Raw genomic sequence first — 26,949 nt, forward strand, 5'->3', positions numbered from 1 at the left:
ATATATTTTAAATCTTCAGTCTTTACCCAGTGTCCTCATGAATGGTTGTAATCATTTTAATCGTTGGTACAGTATACTTAGACTAATTAATTTATTTGGTATGCCGTGACTAGGATCATTGTACTATTTGGCAAATGTCTTCTGGCTGACACCTCGGCTGCGATGTTCAAGATTGATTAACTTTCTCAAATAATTATCATTTACCAAGCGCTATATTCGCGCGTCAAATACTACAGCAGAGATTAGGGTTTGCAATTTAACTTATTGCAATTTAATTTCTTAACAACGATGTTATGTCGGGATTTTAGAGATTAGACGATATAAGAATTTTGTAAAAAAATAATGTGTTTTTGTAAACTAGAATAACATTTAAACTGAGTGGTTGGTTCTCATAATATATTCTATTTTTTAATTTTATTATAATTCTTTTAAATACATTTTTTATTATTTCTGGGAAATGTGCTTCCACATTATTGTGTCATTAGTCAGGTTTTACTACACATACCATTGTTTTCTCAATAATATAAAATATCATAGGTAGATATTATTGATTTCCGTCATATTAATTGGGATGATAAACATGGATTCTTTAAAATTAAAGATATTCTTGATATTTACTGAATACTATACGGTGTCCATTTTTATTAGATTTAATATGAACATTAATTCAATTTTCATAGCTAATTTTGACAAAATTCACGAATTCAAGAATGAAAAACTAATCTAACCTAACAATTAATAATCCAGTATATTGGGTATTTTCAAAAATTGTTTGCTGCTGGCTTCCTGTAAAGTGTAAGCCGACAAGTATCAAGTTTTATTTAGACATGGATTGTATGTCAGTACTCTACGACCCAAAGAGGTTGGACTGTCTTTAATATACGGCCATATATTTCCGATATAACATTTCACGGTGAAGTGTGATACGGCGAACTGCATACGTACAAGTTTCCGGACACTATTGGGATTAAGGAATCCGTAAAATCCATACAAAAATATTCAACATCTTGCCTACTAAATGAATAAACTGCAAGAAATATTAAACACCAATATTTTCAGATTTTATTTTCATTATCAATGTAATTTTTTACAAATTATTTTTGTAAAATTCCCATATTCTTTTACAACAGAATAGATGATCCATGCTTGTGTTATTTAAACGATGATCACAGATCATACTCTACATTTCATTACTTGCTCAAACTGGCGCTATATATCATTCAGGTCCTTGACCGACTGCACAACTTTACTCTGCTTCAGATTTCTCTACTCCGGACTCTCTTTCACCAGTTGGTCGCACTCAGCTTCTCTCCGTGTCTCTTGATGGTGTCCGCTCATCTCCTCCAGGATCCGAATGCCCACCGTGGTTCCTCCATAAAGCTTATGGCGAGCTTCTAGATCCATCGCATCTAACAATGTAACCGGCCCTATATTACCATAAAAAATATTTATATTTTCTATGTTTTTGAAGTTATACTTCTTTTGGAGCGTTTGGGAAATCAGATCAGAGTGTATTTTTGGCGTGTGACATGTAAAACATAATTTATTTTTTCACACGAAAAAAAAACGCATTGGATTGGAATCGAACCACCGATTGTTCGGTTATCAGCCGAACGCACTACCTTTACACCACAGTGTGATACTGCAATCTTGACGATTATACAGTATAATATTATAGTTTAGAATTGTTCCGTCTCCTAGGCAGCAAATTTATTATTTTCGGCCATTTGCAATTCCTTACGTAAACAAACCATTATATGTCGGAGTGACAGTTGGCACTTAAAAACAACGAGAAACCATTATATAATTTAGTAATATGAGTTAAAGTGTATAGAAATAAACCAACGGCGTTCCAATAAGCGGTCCTTTTTCTTGAGTGTAATTTAACAAGGTAATTAAGAGCTAGTCAAAGAATCTAGTTTATCACAAGTTTTGTTTTTGTTTTGTTACGCCAAAGAAGTATAACTTCTAACGCGCGTACATAAGTACGGACACCGATTTTTTTAATATAAAATATAGATTTATGTCCAATAAATTGATTAATCGCTTGGTAGTCAGGAATTCATTACCACTCTACAAGTGATCAGGCTTTCCCGACACCCGGATTTCATAAATCATGTCTTTTGAACGTATCTCCTTAGTCACCAGGTCAATCAAATTGATTTATGTATTTCACCAAATGACTAACATGACATTACGATTTCTTTATGCAATTTATCTTCATCAGTTGATATGAGATTTTATTATTAAAATGCTTGAGCTCCAAGAAATAAAAATACATCTTTAACTCACAAAGTAAAATTTTTAATCTCCGACCATTGCTTACAGTGGCGTAGCCAGGTAAGGGCGAACAGGGCAGCCACCCCGGGCAAAGCTCAGTTGGGGGCGTAGAAACGAAGTCTTGTTGACTTTGCAGTAAAGAATATAATTTTCCTATGTTGATAATTTAATAGGAACATAATTACTGGTCAACAAAACGTTTTGCAGAAGAATTTCATTAAATAAATGTGTGAATATTTTACCTATCGAAAATATAAACAAAATTATCATTGTACGCATTATGCCAACGAGTTCGAGGACACAGACTACTACAAAAATGATAAAAAAATCAACTGCGGTGCAAATAACTAAAAAAATAGTTTTTGATAATTGTGTATGAATTGTTTGTTGACTGTTTAAAATTCTTTAAAGTTTTTTTTTCATTCTTAAGCATAATGTATTACGAAGAGTCTATGATTTTTATACTAACGAAAAATATCGGAGATCCTTGATTTTTTCAGTTTTAGGAGACCGTCAATTTTCTATTACACTTATATTAGGTAGGTATCAATTATTTAATCCGTACTATTTTAATGGTAATCGAACGCAAGTGAACTTAATATTTATAGGTAGTATAGGTACAAGTGTGTATAGGTTTTGTATTATGTAAGGGGCGAATTTTTTTACAGGGCGGGCGCTAAAATAGTAAAACCGCCCTTGCCTGCTTGCATATAATATTGACGGTGATATTTTAAATCATTAATTCAGTTGTTATTTAATCGGTAGAATTCCATTTTAATTAAATAATTACCTAGGTACATACTCCAAAGTATTTATTACTTATTATAAAATGTGGTTTATGTTATTATTACAAGAATGTGTTTTAAAACATGTTTAACGTTGACATCCGGAACCTGCTACTGTGTACCGTGTCACTATTGTTTCTATCGTCACTAAGATTTTAGTGTCAATCTTAGTGACAGGTAAAATCTATCCGATAATCTCAATATTTGTTCGAGTTCGATATTATGATACAAATGTTGCCAACACTAGTTGTACTTTTGCTCTGTATTAGTATTATACCTGTGTTCACTTTAAATATATTTACGTATCACGTTGTTTTTAACAATATTTTAAAGATTTAATAAATAAATATTAATGAAAAAAAGACGAGTTGACGATTGAAAACAAGATTTGATTATACTAACTTCGACTTGAAAGTATTTCCGTGTCCTTTTCACAAAGACAAATTAGTGGTCTGAGACTGTCAATTGTTTTGGCATCCATTAATTTTGATGGAATGCTTGTAACTACATTCATATTCTCTATGAAATAAGTGCAATCTGTCATTAATGTCGTTTAAAAATTGAGTTTACAAGTATTTCATGACACATTGGCAGTAGGTATGATTACGCATCGTCATTACAATTATTAGTTAATCTAATTCAAAATGTAATTTAAGAAAATATTTTTTAAGTGCGTAATCTGTCTCCAAGTGAATGGTGAAGAACTTATAAAATAATTCCTATTCAAACTACTTAAAGTACATAGAATATAATATATTTTTACCTAATATTAATTTACGAAGAATCCAATTGACATAGCCATTGCATTGCTACCTTAATTAGCATCACCAATGACACATCGAGAAACATCCAATGTTTAATGCATTCTCAAGTAACTATCTAAAAGAACCAGATCTCATTAGTCGGAAAACAATCGTAGCAACTTCATGTTTATTTTTTAATCTATAGTATTCAAGCATGCCCGTTAGACATTAGGCTCCAAGTAATAACTTCGGACAAATTTCTTCTGAATCCTCTCTATCATAAATCTGTACATCATCTAATACGTGGTCTGAACAATCGGCCTATTCTCGATTATGTTTCAAACAAATGAAAAATAACAGGCATGACCAAGCTCAAGTAAGCTATGATCTAGGTAATATCCAGTATCAAAATTGGTGGTTAACTAGCATTTCAATTCAATCGATTATTGGGAAAAAATTGTCTAGGCACGAAAATTCAAAATGATTCTCCTGCGCAGGCCGTCAGGTAAATGACATTTTTACAAGTTATTATTTCATTTTCAAGATATAGTTTGCTCAAGGTGTAACTTTCAATGATAGGTAGTTACTGCAGTTTATTTAATGACCAAATCAAATTTGAATGGAAATGGTATGTAATTTTATCCTACAATTGATTGACCATACAAGTCTCTTTTCAAACTCCTGATTCTACGTTTGAAATACAAAGTCGCGATTTTTTTCAAGGAAAGTAAGTGATCAGATGTATTGATTGTACTCAACAGATTAAATTTGGGTTGTAGAATGAAACTATGCTGACCATCTCTCCAATGCACTTACCTTTACCTTATAGCTCTAAGCATATACTATATAATATTACTAAGTTCAGCTGTAAAATTAGCAAGTAAAGCCAGATCAAGTAACCAAAATCCATCTTCTAACTGATCGTACTCATATTATTTGTCCCCTTCAAATAGAAAGCACGGTAAAACTATTATTTTATTGATCAAACAGCCTATTGCTCGACGGTGATAGGAACTACGCCTCAGTTTAAGGCGCGAGGATTCACATCTTCTATTTTTCTCACTCCTGCACATAGATGTTCTAACTCCTGCAGTAGGTAATTATGATTGATCGCGATCCACGCGTAGAACATGCATGGAATATAATGCAATCTTATTATCTCTGTATCGACAGATAATAATATTATAACATATTATGTTAAAAACGTATTTCTCTCAGTACTGAGGATGCTGTAAAGAATTTTATTTTTGGTATACATTCCACATTAAAACATAACAATGCGAAATAACCAATACACACGTGTTATTGTATTTCATATTATAACATGAACAAACCGCTGTGTTTACAGAAGCTGCGAAGATATGTTTGGGACAGCTGTCTGCTGTCGACTCAGTTATTTTAGTCTTTCTCTATTTTATTCTCGCTAACACTTGTTGCGACTATTTCGGGCTATCATTTGATTTCGTGTGATGCCCACTTGGCGAAACATAATACTTAACCCATTGTCTCATCGTCAATAGTATTACTTGTGTTTTCTATTATAAATACACTGTCTTAAATCGAGCTCGTATTAAATAGACAATAACAACTTTTACTGATTTCACTGACGGAGCCATATGTATATTATGGCGTCAACGGATACTCAATCAGTTCTGGCTTAAATGATATCCCTCAATATTTATATTTAACAGCTTTCTGTGAGTAATAATCATAATTTTGAAAGATATCCACATATGTAATCAGGATGTTTATTTGATAAGGACGTGGCTTGCCGTCAGGTGGTGGGCGAACTGATCTTCAAAACTGCAAATAGAAGTAAGTAAATTGAGATGAATGTCATCCAACAAAGGACGGTGAACCTATTTATTCTTTCCAGTGGGTCTATTCTATACTTATCGACCACTAAAGTGATAAAGTGATAAATATTATGAAACTTAGGGTAGGTTTGCATCATTATTTAATATTTTAATTTTAATATATTTCATATATTTTAACAGCACTTCTCTTGCTGCTGTTAAAATACAGCACTTATTGCAACAATTACAACCAACTCATTTTAATTGTTACATCAAGTGCTAATACTTCGATACAAACCTACCCTAAGTTTGATAATATTTATCACTCTATCACTTAAGCGGTCGATAAGTATAGAATAGACCCGCAGGTATCCATTCAATAGACAATTTTAATACAATTATAGCCAGATACTTTTAAACAATCCATAGAAGCAACCCAAAAAAATGTCATATTAAAGCCGTGATGAAAACTAAACATTTTTCGTTATTTATGACACGTAATGCTAATAAAAAGTAAATGTTGTCAGATAATCATTTGATAACAGGTCTTCAACACCGTTATTATAGATGACTAAAATGCGGACAGATGTCCGAGGAAAATATATATATATATATATATATATAATTGAATGAGAAAAAATATGTAACTAAAACTATCTTAAATAAATTATTCATGACCATGATTAACGGATTTAATAACACTTTCTGGAGATCCGTGGTACACGCGGATGTCATAAATCACCAAATAGCCGTTCCTCAAAATCTCAAGTAAGAAATAAATCACCGGAGGCGGAAATGCGTGGAAATTTTGACATTTAACTTCAGGTTGACTCGATGCAATTTGATTGCAAGATCAAAGCAATTTGAAAGCATTATTGTAATTAAACTTTTGGCAAAAGATTTATTCAAGTTAATTAGTGAATATTAATCATATTTATTATAATATAATATGTGAGTAATCGCTTGGAAAAGGCGTATAATTATTGAATTATGATTATTATCACACATTAAAATGGTGTTCAAAGTGTTTGGACCATGCCTAAAAGCTAAAGCGAATCATATTACGATTTTTATTACAATTTTTTTAAAGTAATTTAGTATACTAGATACGTATAGTAAAAACAAAAATTTTGTTTTATAAAAAAGGTAAAGGGTTTTAGAGACGTACCTACATAATTAATATGTGAAAAATACAGGGCGTTTTTTTATAGGGCTGTATAGACAATTTTATGGTACAAGAAATGAAAATATAATTAATATTAAATTCTACAGGTTTTACAGGCTACAGGCTAACCTGTAGAATTTAATATTAATTATATTTTCATTTCTTGTAAAATGGAATTCTACCAAGTAAATGCTAACTCAATTAATAATTTTATGGTACTTCTGCAATTGCAAAATTAATTTATTGAAACTAATTCAATGATAAGAGTTGGTAATATTTTTCAGCTGAGACCTCTTAAAGAGAAAAATTTTATGCATCATCTTTGATAATCTAAAATGTATTTTATAATGCGTTTTTATACCAAAAATATATTTTTAACAAATCTACCACTATTACTATAATACTATAATAAATAAAATAAAAAAATATTGCTTCAAAACGTCCTAACTTCAAGTTGGTAGCAAAATTGATCGGTAACCTGTAACTTCGACCTTTTTCATCAGGTTTCTTCAAATTGTAGCATATGAATCCCATATTATAACAGGTTACAGGTGACGAAACAGACAGAGATAAATTTAAAATATTCAATCATCTTTTATTCAAAGGCTCATTCTACAATTATTATTACTATTCACATATTATGAATATAGATGTTCACAGTACATCATAAGTGTGTATAAATTTAAATTATTAAACCATGCTTCAACAGTGAATATAATTTAATGAGACTTTCTATCATCTGGAATGTAAATATATGTATATTACCATTTGTCCACCTATTACCTTCAAACGTCATTGTTTTTAAAGTTATTTAATAACTTAGAAAAATTTATTGCTATTTCATTAGGAGGTAAGTACATAATATATGCCCACCGCTATTTGGGTCTTACTTCTTTGTTTAGTAGTAGGTACATATTGAAATAGTAACCAAAATTCAGTAGTACCACAAGTGAAACACAAAAATCATAATCTATCATTTTTATTAAAAGCAATTTTATTATTAAGGTCTAATAAATGGAAGAACATAACTTACCACAGACGTCTTCCAAAACTGCAATCGAGAAAATTCTTAATTCTTAAAAGTATATGTAAATAAATCTATGTAATTATCTCTTTAAAACACTTTGTACGAAAAAGCAACGGCACGATTCGTAATAAATTTATTAAAACAAAAATACTCTAAAATATAAACGAATAAAACCGGCTCTGATCATCGATAAATTATGTAACTCAATAATATATCATGCCTACTAGGTCTTCCTTTCAAACACTTTCAATCTCTTGTCTTCGGTACCTTTGAATGACTAGATTCGTCCAACAGCTGTCTCTCCTTCGAGCTATATGTTCTGCCTATTTTCATTTTAGGTATTTGGCCAGCTCTCGTTAATCGCATATCCACTCTTGCTTATCCAATTATTCTGTTTTTCGTCCTTACAATGTAATGTCGTACCCATTGTATCTCTCCATACCACGCTGTGTTAGCTTAAGTCTCTGGAATTCCATGTTTTGCATGCATACTAATATTATGCAATTACGGATAGTACTACAAGCTGATTGAACACTGTGTTTAGGTCTATTGGAGGTGAACTAAAGACATTCTTCGGGCGACCAATGGCATTCAAAAAGTAATAACTATACACATGTATTAAAAATATTATACATTATTTTTTCATTTAATACACTGTCTTATTAATTGAGTTAGCATTTACTTGGTAGAATTCCATTTTACAAGAAATGAAAATATAATTAATATTAAATTCTACAGGTTTTTTAAAAAGGTTTGTCGATAGCTATTTCGGTTGTAACACCATTATCAAGACTAATGGTGTTACAACCGAAATAGCTGTCGACAAACCTTTTTAAAAAACCTGTAGAATTTAATATTAATTATATTTTCAATTCTTGTAATGCAATGTCGTTCCACCAATAATTTACAGTTAATACCTGTACAGTGATTATAATTATTAAAATTAGGGCATTTAACGAATGCATATCGTATGTAATGTTGAAAAATGGAAATTAATTAATTAAATAAAAGTGTGTTAAGAAATTTGAAGACAACTATATCAAGTAATTGGGTTATAAGGTAGAACAATTTTTTGTATTACGCTATTCTGTGGGGCACTGAACTATACATATTTTTTTACAACTAAGTGAAAAATTCACTAACAGTTTACATTCCAATAATATTTTTGAGACGCCGGTATTTCAATGAAGTGTTACAACGATGATACATACGACTTTGTGACATGTCTAGTAAATTAGTATCGGCTGTCAAAAATTAGTGCTATAATATAATATATTTATTTTGGCTCCTGGCACATTATTTTGTTTTTTGTTTCACCGCAAAATTCATAAAAGTTTCATAGTTCTAACAATCTGCTATATATGTAAATCATCATCATCTTTCATAGTGTAACATCCTGTGGTAGGACTTAGTCTTCTCTACTTGCCGTCTTCATTCCGTTATCCTCCTGCAATCTGAATCGCTGATAGCTTACTTAAGCATCGTTGTTACTCCATCCAACCATCGCGACTTGGGCCTTCTAACTCTTCTCCGAACAGACGTTTTTGCATTAAAAAATCCGTGGTGATTTATGTGCATGTTCATTAATTAGACATAACTAAGCAATTTTAGTCGGAACAACGTTAAGGCCCGTTTCAGACGGGACACCGGTGTCGCGCTCGATATATTATAGGAGGCCTTTGTATTCGAATAAAGGGCCCTTTGTATTATGTTTATTAACGCCCCAGAGCTAGTGAGTCATCGCATAATTTTGCATTATAAATTAGAACATAAAACTGGCTGCGGTAATAAAAACAAGTGTATTGGCGGCTTGACAATGTAGCGGCCGACGAAAAAGTGTACCGGACAAGCGTTGACTCATTGGCTCTTGGGCGTTCATAAACATAATACAAATGCTCCTCTATTCGAATACAAAGGCCTCCTTATTATATACGAACGCGACACCTGTGTCCCGTCTGAAACGGGCCTTAGATTATATTGGGTTCACTAAATTCTTCATATATTTAGAGTTTGTGTCATATTATACGCTACACTCCATTTTCATTTTCCTCTCCAAATATTACTCTTTGTCTGCAAATAACGAATCTTTTTTTCGAATATTAGCAGACAGTTTTTCAACTTTTTCCCCATAAGCGAAAATAAATAAAATGTTAAACCGTATTCATACAAGATCATAATACTCGTGGTGTAATACTGGGTAGAACGATTACTAGTTACACAGTTGGTTACGGTGTTGAATCCTACTGCTAGCTCAAATTCACAATATTTGTTAGGATTTAGAGCATATTGAGCGAATGGGTGATATCTATTACCTGTAAAAATTGTTTGTCAAGATATCATTTACTTTGTGGAGGCATATATATTCCGTTATGTACCTAAGCAAAAATTGTAAGTATTTACCTTCATACGATATATTATAAACTACTCAGTTTGTAGGTAATTTGTTTATAGATGAAATATAATATATTCTGTCATTACCAACTGAATAAAGTAATGTAGTCAAAGTCAAAATTATTCAAATTAGCTTGAAAGAATTCTGGGTTAACCACGATTTTAAAACCACGTTTTCTCATGTTAGATCCAAAGACGACCATATTGGCCTTCATAGAGTGGGGGTTATATTAACAGATCTTTGATTTTAAGATAAATGTGTGTTAGTCACTAGCTCCGGTCCATACTCTGGATCCAAATACACATTGAAAAATAACGTGTGAATGCCAGACTCGTGATTAGAATCCGGGACCTACGACATTATAAGCCTTGCGCGTAACCGCTCGGCCGTCGTGGGCGTTAAACATATTACACTTACTTAACACAAATAAATGTCAATGATAATGGGATCAAAGATATTCACTCTCCAATCTTATTCTATCTATTCAATCTTCCGGTTCCGGTAAAAGAAAATAATGTAGAAATATTTATATAACACTCATCCGTAACAAAAAAAATCTAGGTGTCATAAATAAATTATTATTGTAGTTTTAATGTTTTATATAAATACCTAATGATTAGTGATGATTGTAGAAATAGTAGATTAAAAATTTAATTATTTAACAACCCCAGTCGAGCCTTTTTTCCCTCGAGAATATTCATACGAATCGTCTATAAACGACAAAGGTGCCTACTACACAACCCACAAGCGAGTACTGTCACATTAAGTTTAACTCATGCGATATTGTTTTTAGTATTCCTTATCCCTGTAAGTATCTGCTGCAGTTTTTTACATATTAAATTTGCTTACGCGGTATTCGTTATTTAAAAAAAATAATTTACGTTTGTATTTTACGTTAACGGCCCACGTGCTCGTCGTAGGTCAAAATTGAGTTTTTATTGTATTTTCAAACCATGATCCTGGACACTCCTTAAACGTTGTAGATAATCTATTTATATAATTTTGAAGCCTTGTTATCCTTTATAGTTATTTTAAACATTTGATGACTGCATAAAGTATTTTTGTTACATAAAATAGTATTCTTTTAAACCTCTCGCTCTAATGTTTTAGAATATAGTCATATTTCGGTACATAACTGTGCAGTGGTGTTAAGATTTTTTACATTTATTAATTTTTAGACGCATTTATAAAACCATTAGTATAATTTATTACGAGATAATTTTTGTAAAATATTCACGATAAAAAATTATATTGATAATCTCTGTGATCCCAAATTTGACAAGAGTTAGGCATTATATTATTCAAAAAATCGGCAAGATTAACACATTTGAAGATGATTCTAAAGATACTTATTATAAGCTATGTCTTTGACCATTCAAGTGTGATAAAGATCTTATGAATAATGATTGCTTTATAATAATTATTGACCTAAGAATAAAGTAGTGTTTTTTTGAAATACGCTATTTCTTTTGTCATTCCCCAGTGGTTAAGCTACAACATACGGCCGTAGCCATAAATTGACAAACTGTAATTGAAGTAGGGAGTAAAATGATATTGACGCTCATGTTTGAACATGTACCGTTTAAAAAAAAAAAAAAAAATTCGGTTAGGTACATGTTCAAACACGCGCGTTAACATCATTTTACTCCTTATTTTAATTATAGTTTGACAATTTATGGCTACGGCCGTATGTTGTAGCTTAACCACTGGGGAATGACAAAAGAAATGGCGTATTTCAAAAATACACTACCTTATTCTTAGGTCAATAATTATTATAAAGCAATCATTATTCATAAGATGTTTATCACACTTGAATGGTCAAAGACATAGCTTATAATAAGTATCTTTAGAATTATCTTCAAATGTGTTAATCTTGCCGATTTTTGAATAATATAATGCCTAATTCTTGTCAAATTTGGGATCACAGAGATTATCAATATAATTTTTTATCGTGAATATTTTACAAAAATTATCTCGTAATAAATTATACTAATGGTTTTATAAATGCGTCTAAAAATTAATAAATGTAAAAAATCTTAACGCCACTGCACAGTTATGTACCGAAATATGACTATATTCTAAAACATTAGAGCGAGAGGTTTAAAAGAATACTATTTTATGTAACAAAAATACTTTATGAAGTCATCAAATGTTTAAAATAACTATAAAGGATAATAAAGCTTCAAAATTATATAAATAGATTATCTACAACGTTTAAGGAGTGTCCAGGATCATGGTTTGAAAATACAATAAAAACTCAATTTTGACCTTCGACGAGCATGTCCCCCCTTGCCTCAATTACATTGAGCTTCTTTACGAGCTGTTTATTGGCGAATTTAAAAGCAGGCGATTCAGCTACTGCGATTTAATGATTACACACAAAACTTTCCATTCGCTGAGAAGCCACAAGTCAGCGACTATTTTGACGGAACGTAGTTCGTTTTTTTACCGGGAGGTTGGTACTGCGCACTACTGAGCAGACGCAGTAGGCCCACACGCCGGCGTGTAGCGTGTAAAGTTGACCGGCTTTCAACTTTTCTCGGTAGAGTGTTTACAACCTGCTTATTCGATGATTACACTGGGCGACTTTACAGGCAGATTGTAAATTCGCCAATAAACAGCTCGTAAAGAAGCTCAATGTAATTGAGGCTTTAGGTATGGTCGCGATCATAAAACGAGGGTTCAATAAATATATACCTACATTTTTTATTTATTTCTATGGATAACGTTTAATAAAAAAAAAAATTTTGAGTAGGTAAATGGAATAAATCAATCAGTAGGTAGAAAATACAGAAATTACAAACATTAATAGTTAAATATTTAATCAAATAATGCAGTCATACCATAAAATACATCTTTATGTCAACAGTTATACTTTCATAGACAGTTACTTTTAAAGTTAAACATATATTACAATCAAATTAACAAATCAAGTAACAAATTTGCTATTTTTAATTATTTTGATAGATAAGCACTTATAAGATTTTTTAAGAAAACTAAAAATACATTTTTAACTGGTTTCTTATAAATAAATAAAGTGATGGTATCACAAAGATGAAATTTAATAATATAATAAGCGCTATCAGCTAATCACTAAATTGTGCGTGACCGCGTTCTCAGCATGCTAAGTTTTTCTTGGCACCTCGTCAAACATTGTCTCGAAAAATGTGCTGGGAGTATAAAAGAATCTTATAATATATTATAATCTATGACAAAATATGCTGTCTAATAATTCTCAAGTTAAATCATTACACGCAAGAGACTTCTCAGATATAAGTACAGGGTATTCAATTTATTTTACAATATGCTAATTGTCATAATTATTATGAAAATATAGATTGCGATCATATTGATTTTTTTGTCTTCTAAGCATACATACGGATATAATACGTACGGATCCATTAAATTGATTGATTAGATAACACATACAAAATACACATTTATATAAACCAATAGGACTTTGATTCCAAAATATAATAGTTATATCGGTACCTATGCATATTAATTTATTATAATAGGTCCAGTATTTCTACTATCTAATCTACTTTATACTAATCTACTTTTCTTGATAAATACAGATTCGCCATTTTATTCACTACCTAATAAATAACGGTACGCAGTGACGTCCCGTGGGGGTAGGCAGATTGAGCGTCGCTTCGTGGCGGCAGTTACTCGAAGGGCGGCAAATCGAGGAGAATCATTTCATATATAGAAAGAGCTACCTAAACTTAGTTATAACGAAATTATTGTCCATTAAAAAAATCTACTCACTGGTTAGAAACAAAATATATTAATTAACATAAAAGGTTTAACAGGAGTGTATTTTTTTTGTCGGGTTCGCGATGTGTAAGAAGCCACTGTATTACCAACATCAAAAAAAATGTTTTATATATATGTATATATTTTGTCAATACCTAATGTATCAAAACAACATATTTCTTAGATATTGGAGTTATGAAAGGATGATTAAAAAATACTGTATACAAAGTGAAGCGGCATTCTGTGGTTGCCTAGGGGCGGCATTTTGTTTAGGGACGTCACTGACGGTACGGTACGTTTATGTACGTTTGTTGGTAAACCTTTTCGGTTCTCTAATGTCAAATTATTATGTAAACGAATATGCTTCTGATCTTTAGTTGGTAAACTATTTAGTTAAAGTTGTTTTATTTAAAAAAAAAAAAAAAAACAATGGTATTCACCACAAATACAAATTTATTTAATAGAATATAAAGCACAAACTTACTCTCTTCGAAAGAATACTTTTATTTAAAGTTTAATAACAAATTTTAAAACTCTACTGATAAAATATAACCAATTTTTTCAATGTGATTGATTGATTGTTTCAATGATCAATAAAAAATACATTAACTTAGATTTTACAAAATATACGTACAGATTAGAGAGTAACCAAAATAAGACCTGTTAAATTAATGATATACAAATATCTAGAATATTACATTAATGAAGTCTGTGGCCAAAGGCTAAGCTAAATGAATATGATTTTATGTTAGAATACACCGATAGATCGTTTATAGACAGATCATTTATTATTATATTGAAGTTCTTTAATAAATTCTAATACATCATTACAAGCTTAAAATAAGTGATCGCATTCCCTGTAACGATTATTGCTTCACGATATATTAAATCGTCGTAGAAACGATTTCAAAGGATCTTAAAAGCTTAGTATACCAGCTAAACAGTCAATTAGTTGGAAAAGAATCAAGATTGTATATTGAAATAGAAAAATTAACAACCTTGAAATATTAAAAAAACTGTGTTTTCTCTAATGATAATGCTGTTAGACTTTTTTAAGTGTCCGAAAAATTGCTTAAAAAACTGCTCTAGTGTGTGCTTTGCGATTAATTGTTTAAAAATTAAATATTTACACAGTCAATAACAAGCATTGAACGATATTTTTTTGTAAGTAGATAATTGAACGGATATTTAAATATTCTGAAAACAGTTAAATAATCTTTATACGTATATTATAAATTAACGAGGAAAATTTGTTATTAATTTAAATTATGTAGTTATCACAAGTATTATTTTGTTAAACGTATTGTGACAACCAAAATGGTTAACGTCTAAAAAAATACAGTACTAAAAATCTAATCATCATTATGAAACTGAAATATTTATTTGTGTATCTCAATATAGTATTATAAATACTATTGAGTAAGGCAACAAAATGAATATTCTAAAAAAATCAAGCGTTAACTAATACATTATATTAATAATTTGTCAATATCACATCGTGTTAAAATATTTACTTATAGCTTGAATGATTGATTAAAAATATAAATTCAACAAATCAATAGAAAAAACTGCGAAGTATTCGGTTCTACAATAGTTCACTGTTCGAAGTTTCCTCATTTTCATCAAAGTTTCAAACCAGAATCTAAGAGCTTTTCACGAAACGAATACAAATAAGTTTCACCCGGCCAAGTTATAGATGTCGCTGTAGGTATATGAAGGAAATGCTTGAATAAGATATTATTGTAAATATTATAAGTTTAAATTTATATTATTTTTGGTATTTTTTTTCAATATCAATAAGAAAAGGAACCAACTGCACTTATATAATATGTAGTGAAGCCACACATCTATTACTTAGGTAGGTACGTTAAAACTAGCAATAATTAAAACACATTTACATAATATATACTTACCCAGTTTTAAAAAAAACTTCAAATGCCTTATTTAAGAGATTTATTAAAAGATAATGTTAATAGTGGTGATTATCTATGTCCTATGAATATGAGCATTCAAAAAAATATATATATTAATTCATTTACTCAGTAAAATTCAATATTATAAATTATGAAGGGACCCGTATATGAGCAACTTTTTACAGTACTATGATAGACAATTGTGGTTCCGTAAAACACGAAAATAGTAGTCTATGCTGCCAAAAATAATTATTATCTTAAAATTGTATTCCAAAAATTAGTTTTTTTTATCATTTCGATCGGCGGATAATTAGGTAGGTACGTGACAACTGATAAAAGCATATATTTAATACAAATGTAGTTCATATTATTATAATATGGACAATTACTTATTTAAATATAGGTAAATAAGCTTTAGGAAAAATATTGTTTTGTAGTAATGTTGATTTTCCATTTTTTTTTCAGCCTTGAGTGAACTTTCCCTAATTTGGCTGATAATTGATATCGGCATATTTGGAAAGTGCAGTTACACTAAACTGCTAAAACTCACCCTCCAATTCTAACGTTTACTGAGAAGGTAAGATCGACATTTTATTTTTTTTATAAATTTATTTACTTGCATTTTTCTAAATAGAAATAATTTGCAGATGGTCTGAATATGATGACAATTACATGTATCTACCTACTTAAACGAGTAAGTATGTACTCAAGTACAATAGTAGTTACGTGTTCTATAGCTATACAACTTACTGGTAAACATAAAACACTAAATAGGTACATAACATTAAATAGAAAAACAACTTTCAATTATAAAAGACTATAAATTTTGTCATTAGAAAATATTTTTTCACTGTATAAGCTTTTAATAATAAACCTCACATCTTTGTCAATTTCCATAAGTTTCATGAATTGTTCCATTGATACATTGTGGTAGTGTTACACCTTCGATATTATGGTTTCTACGCAAAGGTCAGATGAATATTTTGCAAATGTAACATAATACCTATGTATGTTGTAAAATATTTCCGAATGTTATTTCTTGTTAAAAGAAGTCAAATAGTCGTTATTTTCAAGATCATGCTGATCGTTTCGCGAGATTTTAAAATAAACTACACGGTGTTCTCACACACTGCTACGCATTTCCAGCTACGGATCAAAAGTATTTATTTTAAAAAAAATCAATTTTTAGTGTACTGAATCTCCACATTTTAAAAAACATCATAGATGGCTTATTTTTTTCACTACACGTCGTTAATTATTACTTCTCATAAACTTACTGTTTGTTGAAACAACCAAATCTTTCACCTCTTTTATAAACAAAATGTTATCTATATTATTTTATAACCGCGTTTTTCCACGAAAACTAGTTATTATTTTTTAGTAATAATATATTACTAATAAATAGTCACTTGATTTATTCCAATTACTTAGCTCTTTTCATCGTTTCAAAAACACTATAATAGTTTTAATACGAATAATTTGTGAAAAAAAATCAATGAAATTAATTAATCAAATCATGTTGATGATTTATTATTTGTGAATTATCATTAGTGTCCAATCGCATTTTAATTATTCTGTCATCTTATGAAGCTTTTTTATATTTCTTCAAATAGAAATGAAGTAGTCAAGACGTCAATTAATTATTGAATAGGTCCATGTATAAATAGGTACCTAGGTGCATAAGTATCTTTTATTGATATATATAATATTCTTTAGAATGAATAGAATTTTTACGATATATATTTACATTTTATATATTATATTGAACTGGCGTTGACGTAGTAGACTTTTACTTCATTATAATGGTTTTCAAACAAAGTATCTTTTTGAAATTCTACCATATTTGAGTCATTTACATTGACAGCCGTTTGGAGCTATAAACCCATCTTTGGAATGGTCAACTATAACTACTACAGTCAACCGTTCCGAAAATGGTGTTATAGCCCGAAACGGCTGTCAACGTAAATCACACAATTACTTAACACATTGACTGCTGACTAGATAATTACTTTTTAATTACCACATTTATATAGCATGCTAATTATATCGAATGGCCACCTAATCGTTACGCGCTGGGCGCGTCTTTAGCGTATTAAAAAAATAACTTTGTTTCAAACCCATCGTTTTTTATAGTCAACTATGTCCACAACAGTATTCATTAGCCAATATGTTTGAATTTTGAATTTCCTTTAAAATCTAAATAATAACCATACCTAAGTCATGTGGATTTTTAAATTGTTTAACTCAAATGAAAACCTAATGATACAAAAACAACACTTATTTGAAAAGTTAGCTTTACAAATCGATTACATAACTTTACCATAGGGAGTTATTTTTAACGATTTTTTGGCACTGATCGATCATAATTTACGCGTTTTCAATGCGTCCAATTGATTATTTGTTTACGAAATCGATAAACTTGTGGAATTTTCACGAACACATTATACCTAAATTGCTAGACGGTCGATGTTCTGTCAAACAGTTGCCACCGAGCACGATAGCCACGTCCCCCGTTCATAAGTCGCGTCGCATATTTTTAGAATGAACATGTAGGAAAGAAATTGAGAGAAATAAAAACACAAAATACACGAGCGGGCGCGCGACGCTATGCCGACGAATCGCGAAAAATCCCGCCGCACAAAAACGCGCGCTTTCTGACATTGTCCGCCATTTGCATTTGACAAAATTATCATAAAAGAAAATGGAAATTTAATGAGTTCTATTTTTAAAAATTCAACAGTGACACCGCAAAAAGATAAACGAATAAACGCAATATTAGACAACGCAGTAACTAATTAAAATACAAAAGTGTTTTGTGCCAGGTGATTTTCTCAACTATTTGTTTACATCGTTCGAAGCTACAAATAAACTTTAAAAGTCAATAAATTTCAATTAAAAGTTAATAAAAGTGAAAGATAATAATAGTATGTCCTCACCAAAATAATCATATTTACTACACATTGCTTCAATACGAGTTATGTTTTTTTTAAATACATGAAACGTCAATTCATTCTGCAATGGGATTTCAGGTTAAGTCTCACAGGAAACGGTGGCCATTTTGATTTTTATTTTTGAACATCGAACAAGACTTTAGTGTTGCGCATATTTGAGAGGTCCAGTGTTTTACGAACAGTTTTTTTGTTATAATAAATTTAATATGTATAAGAAAATAGTTTGGCAAATAGGTCTTATCTATAGATATTCAAAGTGTAGTATTTATACGATTTGATCCCATATTATGATAACGTTGCTTATTATTAAATTATTTTTATGACTAAAATGTCGAAAAGCGATGCATTTCTTTAATAATATTAAATTAATATTACTATAACTAAGTAAAAAAATGTTATGATTTAATATTGATAAGACAACACATATGGTTTGTATTCAATATATAAACAACATTCCAAGAACAATATCAAAAGTGTATAAATATGAGAACAAAAACAAAATGTGTATGAAACTCTACGATAAAATATAGATACTGGTCGTAAAAGCTCTCTTGAATGATAGAAAAGCTTTTTTTCGGAGTAGGTATTATATCAAATTGTCTCACTCGTACAAACTTGACGAGTGAGACAGACATAATGAAAGAATTTTAGATCTATGTAAATTCTAGTTTGTAACGTTGGTTTATGAATTAAAATAGATTATAGTTTGGTTTTAGGAAGAAGACCGCGACTCGATAAACGTATTATGTATATTTTTTTATTTATTTAATATGTATATGCAATAACATATTATTATACCTTCCTTCTCATTTTAGATAATTTTATTTATTTCCATACAGGATAATATTATTATCTCCAAGATATACCTACATATATTTATAATAACGATCTTTTTTGTAAAACGTTTTGGATTTCATTTAAAAATTTTAATGATTATTTGTCTTTAGATAAACAATGAAATGCGATTAGAATTTATTTTCGTATATTAAGAATGATCATCTTTCATAAAATATTCTATAAATACGAAGCTTAGATTAATATCCCGCTATAAAGAAAACTAGATGTGAGAAATGTGAAAAATGCATAGAAAAATAAATTCTATACATTTACCTACCTACCTTACAAAAATAGATTTCCTTTAATATATTGTGTTGAACATTACAAAACATATATTGAAATGCATCACGGATTTTAAGATTAGGTACATACACTTAATATTATGTTATTCAATAAAAACAAAAATATAAATTTATTCAAAAAATCTCTTTCAAAAAATAAAAATAATCATAAAAAAACAACTAAGTATCTATTTAATAAGGTACATAATAAAATTATATTCAGCAAACGCTCATTTTATAGTTTATACCTAGTAGGTTTATCTTTTTAATATCATAACTATTATTTTTTTAATGTATTTAGATTTATACTTTTCTTTATAAAGTTTGAACATTTTCAGTAATTTGTATTTCTGTCATATATCTAGTTAATATAATATATAAAATAACACTTAACTACCCTTTAGATCTGTAATATAAACTAAATAATATATTAATTATCAAAAATATTGTATTGTAATGTATAAAAAAACCTTTCCAAAAAATGTAAAAAATATAAAGCTCTTCAAATGGCCATGGATATCATCACAATTCGAGCAGATAATTTAGATTTTGACTTTTTGAGATATTTCAATTTATACTAGAACTAACAGTGCACTTGACTATATTGAATTGATACCCTGTCACCATGTCAATATTTAGGTATGTATCCTGAGCATGTAAAAAAGTAAGCAAGAACTAGATGTTGGTGTTATTATCAGTAATTAGGTAATAATAGATATCTAGCTGCAGAATATAGTGAGTTATGAAGATATCTACATTTTCAAAGTCTTATATGAGGGTTCCCATTTAGTTATGAATTATCTACTACGTATAACCATTATGTTTTAAAAATAACATATTCTCAAAAACAGTATAAATAAAATTACGTGGTTGTATTATTGATGTACCTAACGATATCGTATACCTACTTACTTAAGTAGTTTGTATTATTAAAAAAAAAATACATAAGTAGTTTTTTTTTAACATATAAATCTTAAATTGTGCAGTGTTCATAATGACTTGAAACAATAAAACAATATAATAAATACAATTGTCGAAAACTAGCATATTGTTATTTTGTTTAAAAATAAGTGAAAAGAGATGAGTAGACCGTGTGATGTAGCAATAGACCTATCATGTCAGGACGACATGTTGCTGGTCACCATCCACGTGGAAGATGGAGAAGGAAGGAGACGATCGTACACCAGACCTCCAGTTTGGGGTAAGAAGTGATATAAAAACACAATATTGCAATTTATTACTTTCATTGATTATTTTATGAACTATATAAAATATAAACGACACATTGAACAAAATCGGTTAAAAATTATAATAAAATACTCTTCAAGCGCTGATATTTTAAATAAAATTAACATTCTAATAAATTAATAGAGCGCTAGATGTCACTTCTTACTAATTTCATCGTGTTTCTCGGAAAATGTATCTTGCGACCAATTAGCGGTATCGAGTCTTTTGATCTGAAGTAGTAGCGAGAAACGGCATAGAAAACACAGATGGAAAAGTTTTACGGTGTCCGGTTTGCGTCTCCGCTAATCTTCCAATTGATATTTCAATTGCTCTTCTGTAGATGTCTATATTGCGATAGTTTCGATTGATGATTTTTAGTTGGATGTGAGACCGAATATTTTGAAATTTATTTTATTTATTATAATTTGTAATAGAAGTCTTAATCTCTCAGAAAATGATAGAATTTCGAGGTGGTCCCTAACAACCTAGAAGAAGAAAAATAGATTCTATTATTATACAATTGTAGTTAATCTAAACTATTGTGTTATGGGCAATACCCTAATGTGTATTTCATTGTTGTGTAAATTTGCATATTTTTATGTTGTTAAAAATATTACTTATATACTTTATTTTTATACAAAAAAAAACCCTATACCAGTAGCGAAGGGTGGAGGTAGACTATTAAGATCCACCATAAATAGTGCACATTAAACTTTTTTAGTCATACGTATTTGTTTTTATTGAACTAAGACTACAGTTCACGTATAGAGTTGGTTAGTTTTTAAAAATCAATTTAACCCTACCTAACCAAACCATAATAGTTTTGGTATATCTACTTTGGGCGGTACAACGAAATTGTGTACACCATTTCATTTATACTTATTTGTTTGGATTAAGAATACATAATACTACACATATTGTTGGTTCATTTTTTTAAATTTATTAATCCCTGCCTAAACCAAACTATAAAATATCCAAAGCTGTATATGATTTAATTGCATAATTTCAGATATTTTATAGATAGACAAGTGTTTTTTTGACTAGTATTTATTATGGCTTGGTTTCGCAAAGTTGTAATCTTTTTCTAAGAAAATAAATACGTGTGACTGACAAAGTTTAGTGGGCACTATTTATGGCGGATCTTAACAGCCTACCTCCACCCTTCGCCACTGCTATATAATATATCACATATTATTATGTTCTTAGAGTGGTCAGAAATTTTGATATAGTAAATTATAATAATTTTATAAATGGGTACATCGAATTTTGTGACAAACCTACTTTTTAGCGATAACTTTTTCTATGTTATATGATCTAAACACCAAAACTATTACATTATTATAAGTTTTTTTTTCCGACCATGTCCAATCCTAATAGGATCATATGGGCCTCCACAGAGTAGAGGTTTGTATTAACAGATTGTTGATGAAGATTATAAGTAGGTACCAAGTAAATTCTCACTCAAATAATGACATTGAATTTTTTGGTAAAAGATTAGGCCACGGTGGCCAGGAAAAAGACTTGATGAAAATCTGCAGAACTTATGACGATTGATTGATATTTTATATAATTATTGAGATATTTAAAAAATGGCAGGTGAGCATAATTAAATAATAAAAATAAAAAAATTCTCAAGAGAAGTTGTGACAAATATGCCACAATTAGTTGATTTGTGATCAGAGTTGCAGAAGATAGACATTTTTCAAATATTCCTTTTGATTCTTTTGGCAGAGGTTGACGAAAAATAATGGAATTTGCTAACTGGCTAGGTGATATATTTCCGAGCTTAATTCAGCTATATATTATGTTTTTTTAATATAGGCAATACATTATTTAACTCCACGCGCGCTTACTTTTGACAATTTCGAATAAATATTGATAATATAGTAGTTTTAAATTTAAAATCAGCCGCATGTCATTAACATTTAATTAAATATCTTAGAATTTTGTTGTTTCTGATATTATTATCTTGAAATAAAGCCAATTATTTTGAAGACATTTTGTTAATCGGCATTTTTATGAAAGATAATATATTTTAATAATTAAACGCATGTAATTTTATAATGCAGTAAAACTTATAGACGCGTGTTTTATAATTATTATAATTAGAAATGACTTGTGAAGACTTATATCGTCTAAAAAACATTAAGATGTTTTTATAGCTTTGAAAATTGTGTTGACAATTTAAATTTAATGTACCAATACAACTAGAGAAAGAGCTACCAGCTAAATAATAGCTATAGATAGTAATCACGTTTCTTTTGGTTGCAGCGTACAATTTACAGCATGGGAAATTGTACGAGCAAGCTTATTCAAAAAAATATTGTAGGTATGCCGTGTGAGACTTTGAAGCCTACTTAATAATCATTATGACAGCAAAACAAATAACAAAAACAACAATTGCGTATTGATCACTTCACTTGTCGTTACGTATTGAAATGTCTGTTTTAAAATTTTGAATAATTTGAGTTAACACCCAACTAAATGAAATGCACCGTTGAATCTTTCTTTGAATCCATTCCAGAGCAATATAGCAAACATAGAGTAAACATTCTAAATTATTTGCGGCGGTCAATTCCAGGAAATCACTAAAATGTAGTAATAATTTTTAAATAATTCTTTTTTATTTCACTGCTTAGATACTGCAAGTACACATATTGTTTTTCAATTTGTGTGTGTCGGGGTATAGACCTAATAGGTTGAGCAAGTGGCTGACATCTATTTATCGTAAAAAAACAAAATCTGTTATTACAAACCTCTACTCTGTGGAGACCCATATGATCCTATTAGGATCGGACATGGTCGAAAGAAGAAGATACATACTACAAATACGTATCATTTGATTCTATTACACTAATCAATTCATCTATGGTATGACAAAAAATATCATAATTGTAATTTTAAACCCACTAACATTCTGAAATAATTAATATACAAGGCTAATTATTTGTGTAGATTTCAATTAAATTTTCTAATATTTCTCAAATACTCCTGAGAGATATAGGAAGCCATCGTAGCCACATTTTTAATTTTAATGATTGTTCTACAATGAATGCAATACCTAGTCCAGACTGAGCTACAACAGATCGGTAAACATTGAACATTGTACTATACAAACTGTCCAAAAATTGTAACGAAATTATTTCCCAACATTTAACATGGTCATATACAATGTCCATGTATTTTTGTTTTACCTCGGGAATGAGTTTCAAGAGTGGCAGTTACCTTAGGTATTCGTTATGTATACTATCCGCAGACGTATAATACAATGCATGTCCACTATGAATTTGACAGGTACCACAATTAAATAAATGTCTAATTTTCTTCAAAATAACAATTCTCAGTAACTCCGCGTACGAATAGTTATGACTGAGGGTAATAACTTCACAACAGTTGTAATTCGGAAGTCCAATTTAATTTTCTCGAACAAAATCCTTTTCCTCTCGGCGCCACAGGAAAATTCGAAATCTACGTGACTCACGGGCGCCAGTCAGGTGCAGAATATTATATCGAATTGAATAATCCGGTCGTTGATTTTTTTCAACGATTGGATCCCAAAATATATTTTTATGCGTGTTAATCTAACTTGGCGACAAGCGGGTAGGTAGGGAAACATATTATCGCATTGGGGATATTGGGGTTACATAGGATTGTCGTTTTTCTTTATGAAAACGTAAAAAGTTTTTTAATTAAGTACACTTATCATACAAATTTATAAATAAAACGATAAAAGCTTTAAATTAGTTTAAACGGTCAAAAATAACTTACATTTTCTACGACTGATATTGGAAAAATGGCCGTGAGGTTTAATTTAACTTTATTCGAGATTCATAATCAACCATACATTATTAACAATTAATGTAATTAAGGAGGATTCTTATGCCAACAGAGAACCTAGCGGCAAAAAAAAACGAAGCTTGCAATTTGATATTTTTTTTTTTTTGATAATTTACAATTTCAACTTTTAATTAATAAATATAAATCTGAAGTCAAAGATAAACTTTAAAAAAAAATACAATATAATTTTTGGTCATATTTATTATTAAAATTTAGTTTACTTCTTAAGTTTTCAATTTTTTAACGTTTAGATTGTTGACTAATTGTTTTGATATTTTTTTATATTTATTTTTAAAAACATCGATTTTTATACAAATATAAATGTGTATAACTTTAAATCCTTTTTATTTATATTCAAGATTTTCACGATACTTTCTAACAAATATAAAATACAGAAAATAATGACCTTCAATTTTTTATTTTACTTTCATATCGCTACAAGAAAATACTTTACAATGGGTCTAGGTATGTAAGTAGGTATATTATGTCAAATTTATCCATGCATCCCCCAAAATTCTTATGTATTTTTGGAGTTGGTGCTTATGTACCCAAATATTTTGGAATCGAGTAATGTGCGAGGCATGCCATTCTGTTTACAGTTTGCCTCGACTGAAAATAAACATCTCATCTCTACCATTGACGCACTTGTAATAACTATTTCCCGTAGGTTTATCATACTCAAATATTTGTAGGTATATGTAGATATTGCAAACATATTATGATATAGGCTTCGGAAAATTCCCTACCCACAAGCATAAGAAAAGTAACCTTTGACATGTATTCCATGATCGATGTCCGGTTTAGGGACATGGAGGTCTGATGCACTGATTTTGATGCCCCCCACGATAAAAAGTTTAAAAAAACCATAAACCTATTAAAAATATTTAAATATTTCTTTCCTACAATCACACCATGTCATTAAAAGTAATTATTTTATGATATAATTGGTTTGTTTCAAGTTGGTATAAAACCCAATCAGCAAAATTTTGACACACCAAATAGTAATTCGGTTTGAGTTATTGTATTAACTGTATGTTATACGCCTTTAAATGCTAATCTTTATGAAGAATATTCGGTACTGTTCGGTTATCAGGAATACAGCGGAAAACACATTTTTAAAATAGCCGATAAACTGGATTATTTGTTAGGTTAACCTAACCAAACCTAACCTAACCTAACCTAAACTAACCCAAACTAACAAATAATCCAGTATATCGGGTATTTTAAAAATGTGTTTTCCGCTGTATTCTTGATAACCGAACAGTACCGAATATTCTATATTATTGTGTCGACAGAAAGTCCAAGTTTGTGAGAACGACGTGTAATTAAATGTTCTGGATTTTTATCCACACTTTGATTCACAACATTGATATTTTCAACAGTACGTTTATGTTTTTGACGAGTTGGATGTTTAACATCACAATCATTACCATTTGACTCGAATTTTTCAATTAAATTACAAATAGTAAGCGCTGTAGGTTGGTTATTTTGACCATAAATTTCACGTAATGCCCGAAACGTAGATCAAATAGATTCATTATCGTTATAATACATGTTAACAATTTGCATACGCTGTACAACTGTGTTTCGTTCCATAATGATTTTCCAAACAATACTGAACACAAATGTCAATTTGGTGGTAATCAGAAAAAAATACTGCTGTATCGTTTTAAAAATCTATATACTACTCATTTGATAACCATTTACACTAAATATTCGAGTAATATGTATTTTTTTAAGAATTTTGTATATCTAATTTACTTATTGTTTAACTGGTTTGAACTCTTTTGAGACCCCTTTTAAATCAAACAAAATCGCTGCTTACCACGATATTATATATTATTCTTATAAACAGTAAAGATATGGGAATATGACGTCACATGAAAAACTGTTTTTTTTTGTATGTGGAGGTTTATGACTATGAGTATACAAATGTTATCAAACAATTTTCTAGTC

At 29.8% G+C, this 26,949-nt stretch overlaps 1 protein-coding gene across 3 annotated transcripts in view; it reads left to right on the forward strand.

Moving 5' to 3' along the window:
* cher (filamin A protein cher) overlaps positions 1–26,949 on the forward strand; it is a 100,983-nt gene that overhangs the window by 20,653 nt on the left and 53,381 nt on the right. For 2 of the 3 annotated variants that reach the window (XM_085954418.1, XM_085954419.1), the window contains exon 2: positions 16,326–16,437. Coding sequence is in view for 1 of the 3 variants with exons in the window: in XM_085954416.1 (XP_085810542.1) it covers positions 21,010–21,130 (121 nt within the window). In the remaining 2 variants the exon portion in view is untranslated. Of the gene's footprint in view, positions 1–16,325; positions 16,438–18,443; positions 18,683–20,915; positions 21,131–26,949 lie in introns of those variants that run through there. The other variant, XM_085954416.1, reaches the window with a different exon arrangement.

Source organism: Rhyacophila brunnea, unplaced genomic scaffold (genome assembly GCF_057557595.1).
Source record: "Rhyacophila brunnea isolate RB1 unplaced genomic scaffold, BYU_Rbru_1.0 scaffold_4, whole genome shotgun sequence".
In the NCBI taxonomy this organism is placed as follows: domain Eukaryota; kingdom Metazoa; phylum Arthropoda; class Insecta; order Trichoptera; family Rhyacophilidae; genus Rhyacophila; species Rhyacophila brunnea.